Source organism: Carettochelys insculpta, chromosome 27 (genome assembly GCF_033958435.1).
Source record: "Carettochelys insculpta isolate YL-2023 chromosome 27, ASM3395843v1, whole genome shotgun sequence".
NCBI lineage: Eukaryota > Metazoa > Chordata > Testudines > Carettochelyidae > Carettochelys > Carettochelys insculpta.
The window spans coordinates 13,508,940-13,522,029 of record NC_134163.1 but is presented as its reverse complement, the minus strand read 5'-3'; the positions used below and the strand labels follow the sequence as shown (position 1 = coordinate 13,522,029).

The window sequence follows — 13,090 nt, the reverse complement described above, 5'->3', positions numbered from 1 at the left end:
GGAGTTGCAGGGCTCTGGTCATTTGCCACACTTCCTTCCTACCTCTGCACCAGATCCCTTTCCCAGGAGCTGGTCCCAGTCAGGGAGGACACCTATTATACTGGTCACAGGTGTGCTGGGGAAGTGCGCTGGAGGTTCACTGCCCCCCTCCGTGCCCTGTCACAATTTTAATGGTAAATTGGGGTGCCTCCATGTGCCCTCTGGGTGCCCCTCCCTGCACACCCCCGACCCCCAGGCACCTGCGGCCTAGGCTCAGCCCCGCTCCCCCATGTCAAGCGTGCAGCCTTAAGGCACAAGTGCAGCTGTGCAAGGCGCTGGCTGTGGTGAACTCCCCCTGGTGCAATGCACGAGGGAGGCTGCTGTTGCATCAACTGGGGTGCAGCCCCTGGGGGGAGCACAGCGCGCCTTGGGCTCGGGCTCTCGAGGGCTGCGGCTCCGTCACGCGCCTCCGGGCTCTCGTGCCAGGGGGGTCTCGCCAGCAGGCGGAGCGCGGCCCCTTTAAGTGGGGGGAGGGGCGTGGCGCACACGCCGCAGCGTGGGGGACGCCAGTGACGTGGCGGGACCGGAAGTGGTTCCCGTAGGAGAGCCGGGTACGGTGGCCGACCGGGCGCTGGGGGCGCGGCGGCGGCGTCTGCGACCAGGTGCTCGTTTGGGTGGGCACGTGGGGCGGGATCGGGGGTATGGAGCGGGGGGCAGAACTGGGGGCGTACAGCAGGGGGTGGGGTAGGAATGGGGGCGGGGGTGTGGCACGAGTGGGGGGAGCAGGAGGACAGGGGAGGGAGTATTTGCGAGGGGCGGGGGATATAGGGCACTGGCGGGGGATATCCCGGGTGGGGTCGGGGTAGGAGCGGGGGTGTGGAACTAGCGCAGCGGGAAGAAGCGGGGGCAGGAGAATGGTATGGGGCGGTAGGGCAGGGGCAGGGGGTATCTGATATAAGATGGGAGTGGGAACAAGGGAGGGGGGCGGAATGGGGGCAGGGGATATCTGGTGGAGTGGGGTGGGAACAGGAGTAGGAGCGGGGTACGGGATATGGAACAGGGGGGCAGGCATAGGAACAGGGGCCAGGCGGATGGCAAGAACTGGGGTGTAGGAGCATGGGGCAGCGGGTATATGTTAGGGATGAGCATGAGAAAATGGTGCAGAATATATGGGAGAGTATAGAAAAGGGGGTGGGGATATGTGATGTGGGGTAGGAAAAGGGTCAGGGATATAGTCTGCACGATGTACGAATGGGGTTAGGGCATCTATGCCACTAGTAGGGCGTAGGAACCACAGCATGTTTGGAGTGGGGATATATAACATAAGCGGGATAGGGCAGGGGATATATGATAGGGGTGAGGGGTAGGAATGAGGACATGGGATGTGTGCTTCTAGCAGGGGGCATGAAGGGGGCCAGGGTTATGGTGTGAGCAGGGGTGTAGGAGTGGGGTCGGGTATACAGTATGAGCTGGGAGGGCAGAGATAAGGCATGTCTATTTAGTCATAGGGGGCGGGACAGCAGCATTCTCTCAGTGGGCAGGAATGTCCCTGACTCCTGCCTCTTTTCATTCCCACTCCAAGATGCTGGTTTCTAAGGCAGGGGAGTTATGAGCTCCAAGGGCAGGAAGCGGGTGGTTCTGCCAACCCGGCCTGGACCGCCCACCGTGGAAGAGATTCTCGAGGATGTCAGGAGCGCCCAGCCATCTGATCCTGTGTTTGTCCTGTTAGTGGAGTCCAGTAAAGGTAGGAGACCACATCCCAGCTCATTGCCCCTAAATCCCCCTGAATTCATTCGGTATGAAATCTACCAAACCCTCCACTCCCATCCTACCTGTAAAATACCTCTCCTGCAGTGAGCATTGCACAATGAGCTCTGAATGTTGCTGCCAACTTGCTAATTGGTCAGCTTAGGTAACATGATTGTTGGGTCCCAATCCTTTTCTTGGAGGACACTTCATAGCCCAGAACCTACAGCTGTGATTGGAGCTCTTGTTGATAAAGACTTAAAGGGCCTCAAGACCGATCTTTCCTTTCACCTTTACAGGTGTCCTCCCCTGTTCATAAGCAAGGCACGTTGGTCCCAGAGTGGCAGGGAGACGTCCCTTGTTACTACTGCTGCTGTGCCCATTTTGATACTAGAAACAGGCCTTTGGGCTGTGTGACTGTTAATCCACCACCTTTTCATTGGCACTAACCCCACTCAGGGGTTTACAGGTATTACTGGTGCACAAGTGCTAAGGGAGACCTGCTGCAGATATGTGTGTAGTGGAACAAGGCAACACAAATCACAGTAGTTCTGATTGGTGGGGTGGGGGTGCAAGAAGATGAACCCAAGCTTCAAAATGAATGATCTTAATTCTGTTGTCACTACTACGCCTTACTGGCAAACCTTCCCTTGGCAAAGTGTTGTCTGGGGCTGTAGCACTGGGTGCTGGGTTCTGCTTACTGGGGTGGCTCATTGGTGAGAGACTGAGTGAGGGCAAGACCCTGTGAAAGGGAGAGTCCTATCACTGCTGTGTTGTGGGATGAGTATTATACCCCTCTTCTGTGTGGTAAAGTCACTTGTCTATTTTCCTGTGGTGTTAATGGCAGCCTTGACTTAAACCCTTGTGTTCCGGGTGGAGCAAAGGTCATCTACAAGTCTCCTCCACCTCACTCTGTGTCTGGACAAAAATTCTAGCTGATCCCAGGAGTACCCCACCCCATGCTCCAGTCCTTACCACGATGAGGTGGCTTGTGTGTCTCAGTGACCCAGAGAGCTGTGACTGCAGGACCTACAACTCCTGGAAGGGCCACCCAAACTGGACAGGTCAAGGGGCAGAGACCAGACAAATTTGGCCCATCCCTCCCTAAGGTAAAGGGGTTGGCTGAGGGTTAACAACCCTCTCCGTAAAACACAAAAGTTATAGAAACTTCTACCAGGAAACCTACAACTACACAAGTCTTGGGGGGAGTTGGCAATCTGCTTGGATTGAGCATGAATCATGGTGGGAAAGCCAAAAGGGAGCTTTTCTGCAGATGACCTTTCTCACGCAGGACAGCCATCGAGTTTGGTAGGTGGAATGTTCAGACCATATATCAAGTGGGGAAGACAGCACTGGCTGCAGTGGAGATGAAACAGTACAAGCGTGCAGTTCTGGAGTTGTGTGAGACCAGATGGATGCAACCTGGGCAGCTATACCTGGCAACAGGTGAAACCCTTGTCTGCTTGGGTTAAAGGCAGAGCTTGGGATAAATCCAAGGAAACCTAGCTGCTAACCTTCTGCTCTGAGCACTAGTGTCCCTCTTGGTGGATGGCAAATATGCGGAGGTTTGCTTCCTCCATTCCGTTTGGAATGCAAGACAGAAAACTGGCTGTCCCCTAGTCAGATCTGATGGGGCATCTGATCCTAAATAGATCTTTGGGTACGTCTACTTTACCGGTCAGATTGATGGGCAGTGATCAGCCCAGCAGGGCGTAGATTTATCATGTCAATTACGGTATGTCGATTTCAACTATGCTGTTTGTGTAGCTGAAGTTGGGGAACTTCACTGGACCTCCCCTGGTGATGTAGAGTAGCTTTACACGAAATGCCTGCCTGCCTCTTGTTCATGTTCTTCTCTGTCTTTTCCTCCCTGCTTTCCACTCCCCAGATGGACCAACCCTTGGCGATAAAGAGGATTCCGAAGAGAAGAGAGAGCAGCTCTACTGGCAGAGCCATTCCTACGTGGAGATGAACCAGCGCCTGCAGAAGGCCTGCAGTCTGCTGAGGGAGAAGTGCGAAGCGCTGAAGCAGGCGGGTGTGACTTTGGAAGAGAACGTTATGGACGTTAAGGAAAAAGCCTTGTGAGGTTGTTTGGCTGCTCTCCAACGGGCGCATGAGGTTGCGAGCATAGATAGAAAGCTGGGCCAGGAGGAAATGCCTTCCACAGTAACAAGCCCCTCCTGCTTGTCCTGAAGCATTCTCAAGAGCTGTTAGACTTTCGCAGACATTCTCACTGTGGTTTGTTTCTGTATCCAAATCATAGGGCCAGAAAGCCACCCAGCCAGGTAAACAGCAGCGTGTGCTTTGACAGAGGGCCCAAGAACATGCCAAGCCTTCTGAATGCACGTTCATGAGAGTCGCCGCACCTGCATGTTGGAAACGTGAAGGTGTGAGGGATTGGTGGGTTTCATCATCGCAGCAAAAAATGCTATAGGATTGGCCTCAGTAGCCCTTTGCCCCTGGGCAGCCCTGATCTTGTGGCTCATAGCCAGACGGGACTCTGGAATCAGGCATCTCCTTGAGCCGTTAGATGCCAGTTTCCAAATGGTGGACTTGAGCCTGACCTGGCTGGGGTAAAAGTGGGCTCGAGGCAGCTGCTGGCTTTTCGCTGTCTTAGGTGCCCAGAGCGACAGCTGCCATGACATCCTCCTTGCCCTCCAGGTTTACCTACGATTTCTCCATCTGGTACTGCCCCGAAGACGACAACGTTGCTTCCTGCATCTCTGCCATGCTGAAAGAGCAAGGCTTCCGGGGTTACGCCCAGCACCAGGACCAAGTGGCGGGGACCTCTATTCTCGCAACGGCCGCCGAGGTCATCCAGGCCAGCAGGGTCGCACTCATCATCTTGTCGGCCAGGTCGCTGGGCGACCCCTGGTGCCAGCGTGTCTTGGAGTGGAACCTGCATCACGTGATCGAGCGGGAGGGGACGAAGTTGATCCCGGTTTACGTGGACATAAAGAAAGAGCAGGTGCCTCTGGTTTTAAGGCATCTCAATGAACTTGACTACAAAAAAGACTCCTTCGGGCGGCGGCTGCTGGAGAGCTTGAAAGGCAGCAGGCCTCCCACTGGCCGAGCGAGGGCTGCGCGCCCCTCTGCAGCGACCCACACCACAAGCAGAGTCAACCGATAGCAACTGGGACTTCCTAGCTGTTGCAGAGAGAAACGGAACCTGGGGGCCTTGGCTTTGGTTGGTTCCAGCCAGGAGCGAAGCGGCTTTGTTCATCTGGCACCCAGTGTTGGCGGTGAACTGATCTTGGCTTTGCGCTTCTACTGGACTGTGAGAATATTTAGAAAAGAAGGTTGGCTGGTGGCAGGAGATTGCTATTCAAATGTACTGGGAATGGGTATGGAATGAGATCTGTGTCCCCTGGCTGCCAGGGTCACGGATCTTATTATGTGATAAACCCTTATTAAAATCCACACCTCAAAACTAAATGGCTGAGTCTTCGCTCTTTACTGCAGAGAGGCTGGGTATGGAGCCGATAGTGAGTTTTATTCTTTCCTCTTGACACCGGGATACCCAGAACTGCATCTGCCATGGGAATTACAGTTTGAACCTCTCTAATCCGGAATGCTCTCAGCTGGTAATATCTGTAATCCGGCATGGTTTTAGTTAGCCTTGGACGACCACTTATCGGTGTGTCCAAGTTTTCCCCCGGTCCCATGAAGTTTGTTTCCAGCCCCCAGTCCTGGCTCTGTGTTGTTGTTTAGCTCTAATTTACCCCTAAGTGTCCTCTAAGAGCCCAGTCAGCAGCAGAAGTGTTGGTAACGTGCTAGACAATATTGACCTGTGGTCCAACAAATTCTCTGATTTTGGCACCGCTCAGAACCCGAGGCTTTGCTACATTGATGCAGTTCACACCACACCCCTGCAGCCCTGTCTGCACTAACTGTTCCCAGTGCCGATAGCAATAGCAGGTGGTGTCCCTACACTGGCTGGTGTAAAGGAGACTTGGGCCTCAATTTCTCTCCGTCTGTGAAATGGGTGTAACGATGCTTGGCTTATTTTGAAGGTGGGAAGGGGAATTGTGAGCTGTGTCAAAGTGTGGCGTGTAAGGATCTTAGTCCCCTGGTTAGGTGGCATGTGTTTCCTACTGTCCAGCAGTATCACAAGGTGTGCCTCAGTTTCCCTAGGCATAGCATTGCACAGCATTGATGCACAGTGGTGAGGGGGAGTTTCAGTGTGACGACTTCTCACAAGTAGGCCAGACCCTCAATGCTCTTTGTAACCTAGGTGACACCTTTCTTCCCTGAAGACACAGGAGGGAAGCTGTTCAGTTTGAATTGGAACTAGGCAGTCTTGTCTGGCTCGAGAGGGAGGAAGGGGGCCAGGCCCTCCGGCTCGGGGACCCCCTCCAGGCCCCCTCTTCCCAGGCTGGATTGTACTGACGCTTCTGTTTCCTGTGCTGACAAGTCTGTTCTATGCTGTGTCCCTGTCACCGACTAACCCTTTTATTCTCCCTGCTGAATGAGAGTGACATCTGACCGCGGATGAGGGGCAGGGCCTGGGGACCCTCAGCACTCAGTGACATTAACACTAGTTCATAGGACCGTTAAATGGCTAACAGGTAAGGCTACTGGCAGGCATGAGGCTTACCCATATGTTTACTGGTTCATCGGCCCTTGCCAGTGAACTGGCCGTGGAGCGGCTGGTGATCTGGGTGGTGGGACCCATAGCTGCAGCAGGACCCAAGTTAAAACTTTTAACATGCCCACTATTTATCATTTGTGTTGTCACTGGAGGTGGTAATAATCCCTAGGCGTTACTTAGCACTTCTCAGCAGCAGATTTCAACGTGCTCTACAAAGCAGCTCAGTTGTCTTATCCCCATCTTGTAGCTGAGGAAACCGAGGCACAGAGCTGTTGCGGTGATGATGTGGGGGGGCAGTAGTTTACCTCCCTCACCTTTGTCTGGGCGTGGGCTGGGGGATTTGGCCCGAGGGGGTGGGGGATGCGTTGAGAGGTTGCACGTCACAGAGGTGTAAGTCCGGAGCAAGGAAAGGTTGGATTCTGGCTGGGGAGCATTGAAGAAGCACACGATGCATTTGACTTGTTTTCCTCCCACTTGCTCTAGATCACGGAGTTCCGCTAGTGAGGTCAGCGGGGCCGGGGCTGGGGGGTGGTGTTGTGCCAGGTAGCAGCTGCCCTCCCCCTGCCTGGCAGAGTCGCATGGTTGCTGTGATGGGCACTCGCCTTGATATGTTTTGTCTTCCTTCCTCTGAAACGTCTCCAGCGCAGCAGCACTCTGCTTTCCGCTGTAACTGTTTTCACAAGTGGTCAAGACAGATGCTTGCGAGCCGGGCCTGCTGGAGCTGTGGGTGGGAGAACGACGGCTTCACCTGCACATCTGCTCTGCAGCCTTCTCGCCCCCACGAGCCCTTTCTCCCCCCGCTGCAGAGGAGAGGCAAACGTGCTCGGAGCAGGGTGGAGCAGCGTCTGCAGGCGGCTCAGTGGGGCAGCAGCATGAAGGCAGCTGGGAAGTGGCTCTTTCTGGTGCTGCTGGCTCTGTCCCTTGGGAAGAGTGGTGAGTGGGCGCGCGGGGACAATGCCCTGGAGTGGCAGTGTGGCCCGGCCTGGTGGGTGGGAACGCCTGGCTGGGGATCTGGCAGGCTGGAGTCTATTCCTCACTCTGCCCCTAATTGGAGTCTGCTCCGCTGAGCCTTTTAGCCTCTATCTGCCTCAGTTTCCCTAGCGTTGGTGAAAGAGTTTGCCTTGGAAGCGTGCGGTATCGGCTGGAGCCGAGCCCCTGGGTTTAATGAGTGCACACAGGCTTTCGGTCTGACTCGTGCTCCTCATCCACACGGGCCTTGGTGCCCATAAAATTTACTCTGCACGTGGATGGAAGAAAGGAGGGGGGACCCTGGGGGGGCTGTGCCTGCCTCTGCATGCCCACAGGGCGCTTGCTCAGCTTGGGGGGGGGCATCTGCATGCACAGCCTTTGCCCTCCGCACACCAGGGGCATGACGCAGGTTCACTGTGCCTGGGGGCGGAATCTGGGGCTCCTGATTACTCCTACGTGCTGCTTGCCAGACTGGGGCTCCCCTGCCATACACCCCCGGGCAGCTGGAACAGGGATCAGTTCCAGTGTGGCAATGCCAGGATTCCAAGGCACCTCCCTTTCCATGGCTCGTGGGGAGATTTGTTCTGCCCCTGCCTTGCTGCTCAGTGCCCTGCCTGTGGGTGCATCATGCGGTTTCTTTGCAGCAGGCCAGCTCCAGTCTTCGATCATTGGAGGGAAAAAAGCACCGCCTCACTCCAGGCCCTACATGGTGTCTATCCAGAGCAAAGGCACTCTCGCCTGCGGGGGAGCCCTCGTCCACAAGCAATGGGTGCTGACCGCTGCACACTGCAACAACCTGTGAGTGCAGAACCTGCCCCTGGCTTGGCTGGAGAAGCCCTGTCCTGTTCTGGTGACTTGCTAGCTGAACCCAGCCTTCTGCTGTTGTACATCGTGAAACCTGGGTGGACTCATAAATGGTGGCCCTGGGGGTGGAACCTTGAGGCTAACCGAGGGAGGGAAAGAGTGTTGCCTGACAACTTGCAGGCATCTCACAAAATCAGTAGAGCGGAAAAGTAGGTACAGGTTGAACCTCTCTAGTTTGGCAACATCCGTAATCTGGCATGATTTGAGTGAGCTGGGCGACTGCTTATCAAATGTGTGGCCATGTTTCCTATGGTCCTGTAAAGTTTGTTTCCAGCCCTCAGTCCTGGCTGTCAGCATTCTGTGCTGTTATTTAGCTGTAATTTACCCCTCGATAGCTCCTCAGAGCCCAGTCAGCAGTGGAAGTTTTGGCAATGTGGTCGACAATACTGACCGCCCCTAATCTGGCAAATTTTCTCGTCTGGCACCAGTCAGGTCCCAAGGAGGTGGGGTGAGAGAGATTCATCCTGTGCCATGGAAGTCTCCCCGTGAATGCGGGAATTGGATGCAATTGGAATCTTTCTTCCACCTATAGGAAACAAATCAGAACCCTAGAGAGGAAGAGGCGGTCTGGTAGTTCAAAAGCAGGACATGAGTTCTCTTTCCAGTGCCTCTGTGGCTGCGGATAGAACAGAGAGGCAACGTTTTTCAAAGTCGACCTCTGATTTGCTTCCTGTGAGCCAGATTCTCAGAGGCTGCTGAACACCAACAGCTTCTCTGAGGCTCATTGGAGTCGTGGGCACTCAGCCTCTTGCGGAAGAATCAGGCCCAGAGATGCATCTAGGGCTGGGTACCCTGAAACAAAAGACGCCCCCTCCCCCCACAAAAAAGTGGCGTGAAAGGTGCCCAAGTACTTCTGAGGATCAGGACTACACTTAGGTGTTTAATTTCCATGAGAAGTTTTGTTGAAGATCTGGGCCAAGCAGTGTTCACTGTAAGCTGGTCACTTGGGCAGCCACTCAGGAGAGTCAGCTACTGCTCAGCTGATTAGCAGAGCGCCCACAGTCAGGATTACATTCCTTTGAGTGGTGCACATCCGCACAGGCCTATGTGTGCATAAAATTTATTCTGCACATGGGTGGAAAAGATTAGCGGGTGCATGGGGGGTGCCGTGCCTGCCTCTGCATGCCCAGAGGAGACTTGCTTAGCTTATGGGAGGTATCTGCAGGCAGAGCCTCTGCCCTCCGCACACCAGGGGCATGACAGCAGGATCCAGAGTTGGACGAGTGTCCATGGGGTCATGAGGCAAGAGCTGGGGCGGTTCTGGGGGCAGGATCAGCTTTGTGCTTTTGTGTCACAGCAAGCTTAAGGGTCCCATCGAGGTGGTGGTGGGCCTGCCTCAGCAGCCCTGGAAAAATACCGGAGTGCAGAAGTTTACCATCAAGAAGTCTGTCCAGCATCCTTCCTACAACCCCGAGACCTTTGCGAATGACATCATGCTGCTCAAGGTGCGTGGGCTTGCTAGAGAGGCACAGACTCTGGTTACTCTTGCTTCTGCTCCTGGGGGCCTGTCTGGCGAGATGGCAGCCTGGCCCCACCCGGCTAAGGCAGTGGAGTGGGAGTTTTGATGCCTGGTCTCCCTGTGGTGTGGGTATGGGCAGGTTGTGTTGTCGCTTTCTGCCTCAGTTTCCCTATCTGTAAAACAGAGGTAGTAACAGGGCCTAGCTCTTCTCATCAGAGGATCATAAAGCACTTCACAAAGGAGAGCAGAGTTCCCTTCCCTCTTTTGAAGATAGGGAAACCGAGACACTGGCAGGTGGAAAAGTGATTTCCCCAAGGTCACTTTGTGGGCCAGTGGCAGAGACTAATGGTAATGCTACTAATATATCCTTTGTGGCTGGAAAGTGCTGTGCTGGGACCTTCGGAGGCAAGCTGGAGCATGCAGCACTCTGTAAGATGTACGCCTTTTTTCCCTGCCTCTCAGGGTGGGTGGAAAGTTGAGTGGTGTGAAGGAGGGAGTGGGCCTCTCCTGCTGCAGATCAGAAGGTGAGATTCAGAAGTGACAAACTGCTGAACCCTTGCAGGAAATCTTTAACCCCAGCAGGGCTCCAGCCAGCCTAAGTCGGTTTCCGCTCACGCCGGACGGGTATGTGCAGCCAGGTATTGCTTTTGTTGATGAGTCAAGCTTCCCAGTCTGCCCTTGCTTGTGGGACCTGGGCCGCAGGAAAAGCTGGAGGCAATTCCATGGAGGCGAAGTAGAGCTGGGGAACTGCAGGGGCGCATGGCCCAGGAGCCTTCCTGCAGCCGCCTGAGCCTATCCCCAAAGCCTGACCCTGCCTTTCGCTCCTGCCTGCAGCTGGCCAAGAAGGTGCGATTGAACAAGGAGGCCAGACTCATCCCACTGGCCAAGAAGCAGCCGGCCCCGGGCACGTTGTGCAGCGTGGCCGGCTGGGGGATCACGGCGGAGAAGGGCAAACTGTCCCACGTCCTGCGGGAACTCAACATCAAGGTGATGGATAGCCGGATGTGCAACAACAGCCGGTTCTGGCATGGCGAGATCACCCAGGCCATGATGTGCATGGAAGGGGTCGAGAAGGGCTCTGCCCCCTGCAAGGTGAGGGCTTAACAGCAGTGCTGGTCTAGATCGGGCTTGTGGGGAAGAGCCCCTGGCTGGCTGGCTGCCTACGGCAGTGATGGCTTCTTCACCAGTCTGCCTACTCAGCTGCCTGTTGGCGAGCGCGCGCCCTGTGACTGGTACCGCAGAGCCAGCAGTGGCCTCCCAGGGTGCCCCAGACCTTGCTACAGAACCCAGAGAACAGGCACTGACTTTGATTTCCCCAGGGCAGGGTGGGCTCACCCCCACTCCCCTTCACAGGAACCCCTCCTGCCCCCCACTCTGAGCACACCCTGCCCTCACTCCCCCTTTTCCTGCTCCTGCCTGACCAGCTGCTCAGCCGCTGGCAGGAGCAGGGGTTGGGGGAAGGGGAGGGTCTGATCAGCAGAGCCCCATGTTGGCTGCTGAGCACCTCCTTTTTTCCTTTCTTTTCTCGGTGGGTGCTCCAGCCCCGACACACCCGTTAAGTTGGTGTCTTTGCTGCCTGGAGACCAGGCCTTCTGTTCTCCCTGGGCATCATGCCCCATTTGTTCCATCCCTGATGGTTTGATCCTCAGGTGCAGGTTTCCCTGCCCCATGGAAGCTGGCTTGGCAGAGAGGCCACAGACCAAATGGGCGGTGGAGACTTACCTGTACGTCAGGGCTGAGCTCTGCTGGAGCGTGTTTGTGGGGCACTCGCCCTACTTTGTACCCACGCTGTGGAGAGAGGTCTCCAGGGCAGACAAGCCCCTTTTTATCAGCCCAGCTCCATCGTAGGGCAAACCCTGGGCCTCATGGCTGCCTGGTGCAACATACCTCAGTACTTCTACATCCGCCCCAGGGCTCCACCGTGTTGGTGACTCTCCCTCCCAATCAGGATTCCCTGTAAGCTGAGCGCTTGGGCAGCCACCCGGGAGAGATTCAGCTGCCGTCGCCGGCAGCCTGCATTTCTCCTGGTGGTGCACATCTGCACAGGCCCCGGCACACAGAACAAAATTTATTCTGCACACGGATGGGAAGTGTTGGAGGGAGCCATGCGCTGAGCAGCCCTCCCAGGCTTACAGCTGACACGCACGCTGTGCTGCTGCAGGGTGATTCCGGGGGCCCTGTGGTGTGTGGCAAGAAAGCAGAGGTAGCTGGTGTGATCTCCTTCACCGGCAAGAGCTGCCTCGACGTCTTCAAACCACCCGTCGCCACAGCTGTCTCAAGCTACGTGAAGTGGATCCGGAAAACCCTGCGCTAGGACTCCTCTCGGCTGCCCGCCTGCCTCCTTCCGTGCACCGAGCCTGAGTGGCAGCTCTGCGCTGCCCAGGTCGAGGTCAGCTCCCTCCCCCAGCCCCATGGGTCTCGTCTGCTTGGTGCTGGTGCGTCCCATCCCCCCTGCCTACGGGTTCTCTTGGCTGGGGTGACTAGGAGCCAACACAGGCTTCAGCTTCAGCTCCAGCTCCAGCCTGGTGTGCCAGCTCTCTGCCTGCTGCCTGTTTGAAATAAAAATGGAACCTCGGCCCGTCGTAGGCATGCATGTCTCAGCTGCAATCACAGCCGGGTCTAGGAACAAAGCTCAGGGCTGGGCCAGACCACGCCTCTGCAGGACATTGGAACTGGGGAAGGGGCAGCTGTGGGGTGAGCCGCTTCCTATGCTGAGGGACAGAGGTGAGGGAAAGTACCCAGAAAGTTACTGGAGTAAAATACAGCTGCTGGGGGGGGTTGTACTTGAGTACAAGTCGGGGTGCCCCTCTGAAAAACTATTTCAGTAAAAGTACGCAGGCGTGTACACGCACACATCACATCTTTATTGTACTTAAGTACCCAGAAGTGAAAGCGCCTGCGGTCTTGCTCACGTAACCTTTTGGGTACTTTCCCCACCTCTGCTGAGAGGCCCTTAGCGGCTCTGGCAGGGATCAGAGCGAGGCCGGAGCTTCTAAACACTGGAAGCATCAATTACTCGCTCCCAAGGCGTGAGGAACATCTGCCCTTCGCAGGGAAGTCCAGCTGGGCCTCCATGCCAGCTATGCGACCAGTGGAGGGAGGTAGATCCCCAGGTAGGATTCCAAGCAGAGGCCTTTCAGCTATTGGGTGACCTCTGCGCTGGGTAGCTGAGCCCCAGACCCACAGCCAGGCTAGGAGAGGTTGGTATGATCCTGCTGGGGAAACTGAGGTGCAGAACGGGCACTGACTCAACTAGCAGTCTGTGTTAAAGCTGGAAATTGAACTCGGGTTCAAGCCAGTGGCTTAATCCAAAGTCTCCCCCACCCCCTGACTTCTTCCATGGTGTAGGCAGCTGTGGTTGCAACCCCCCAAGCCAGCAGAGGAACCAATCAGCTCTGTTCATGCCATGAAACCTCCCACCCAGCCCCTGCCAGATCTCCCCTGCGCCCGCCCCCGGCCCCCAACTGGTGCACTGCCCTTAG

At 55.8% G+C, this 13,090-nt stretch overlaps 2 protein-coding genes across 2 annotated transcripts; both read left to right on the top strand.

The window, feature by feature from the left end:
* Positions 1 to 376: 376 nt before the first annotated feature.
* On the top strand, positions 377 to 3,827 carry C27H19orf25 (chromosome 27 C19orf25 homolog). Its single transcript, XM_074978489.1, has 3 exons — positions 377 to 641; positions 1,562 to 1,723; positions 3,614 to 3,827. The coding sequence occupies exons 2-3, from the start codon at positions 1,588 to 1,590 to the stop codon at positions 3,808 to 3,810; spliced, it is 333 nt and encodes a 110-aa protein (XP_074834590.1). The 5' UTR covers positions 377 to 641; positions 1,562 to 1,587; the 3' UTR covers positions 3,811 to 3,827.
* Positions 3,828 to 6,968: 3,141 nt separating this feature from the next.
* LOC142002423 (granzyme M-like) lies at positions 6,969 to 12,177 on the top strand. The gene is made up of 5 exons (XM_074978533.1): positions 6,969 to 7,249; positions 7,930 to 8,083; positions 9,447 to 9,594; positions 10,443 to 10,700; positions 11,770 to 12,177. The coding sequence occupies exons 1-5, from the start codon at positions 7,012 to 7,014 to the stop codon at positions 11,920 to 11,922; spliced, it is 951 nt and encodes a 316-aa protein (XP_074834634.1). The 5' UTR covers positions 6,969 to 7,011; the 3' UTR covers positions 11,923 to 12,177.
* Positions 12,178 to 13,090: the final 913 nt, after the last annotated feature.

Coding starts and splice junctions, on each gene's coding strand:
- LOC142002423 (XM_074978533.1), top strand. CDS start 7,012: ATGCTTGCGAGCCGGGCCTGCTGGAGCTGTGGGTGGGAGAACGACGGC. Junction 8,084..9,446: donor GCTGCACACTGCAACAACCT/GTGAGTGCAGAA, acceptor TTTGTGTCACAG/CAAGCTTAAGGGTCCCATCG. Junction 10,701..11,769: donor AGGGCTCTGCCCCCTGCAAG/GTGAGGGCTTAA, acceptor GTGCTGCTGCAG/GGTGATTCCGGGGGCCCTGT.
- C27H19orf25 (XM_074978489.1), top strand. CDS start 1,588: ATGAGCTCCAAGGGCAGGAAGCGGGTGGTTCTGCCAACCCGGCCTGGA. Junction 1,724..3,613: donor GTTAGTGGAGTCCAGTAAAG/GTAGGAGACCAC, acceptor TCCACTCCCCAG/ATGGACCAACCCTTGGCGAT.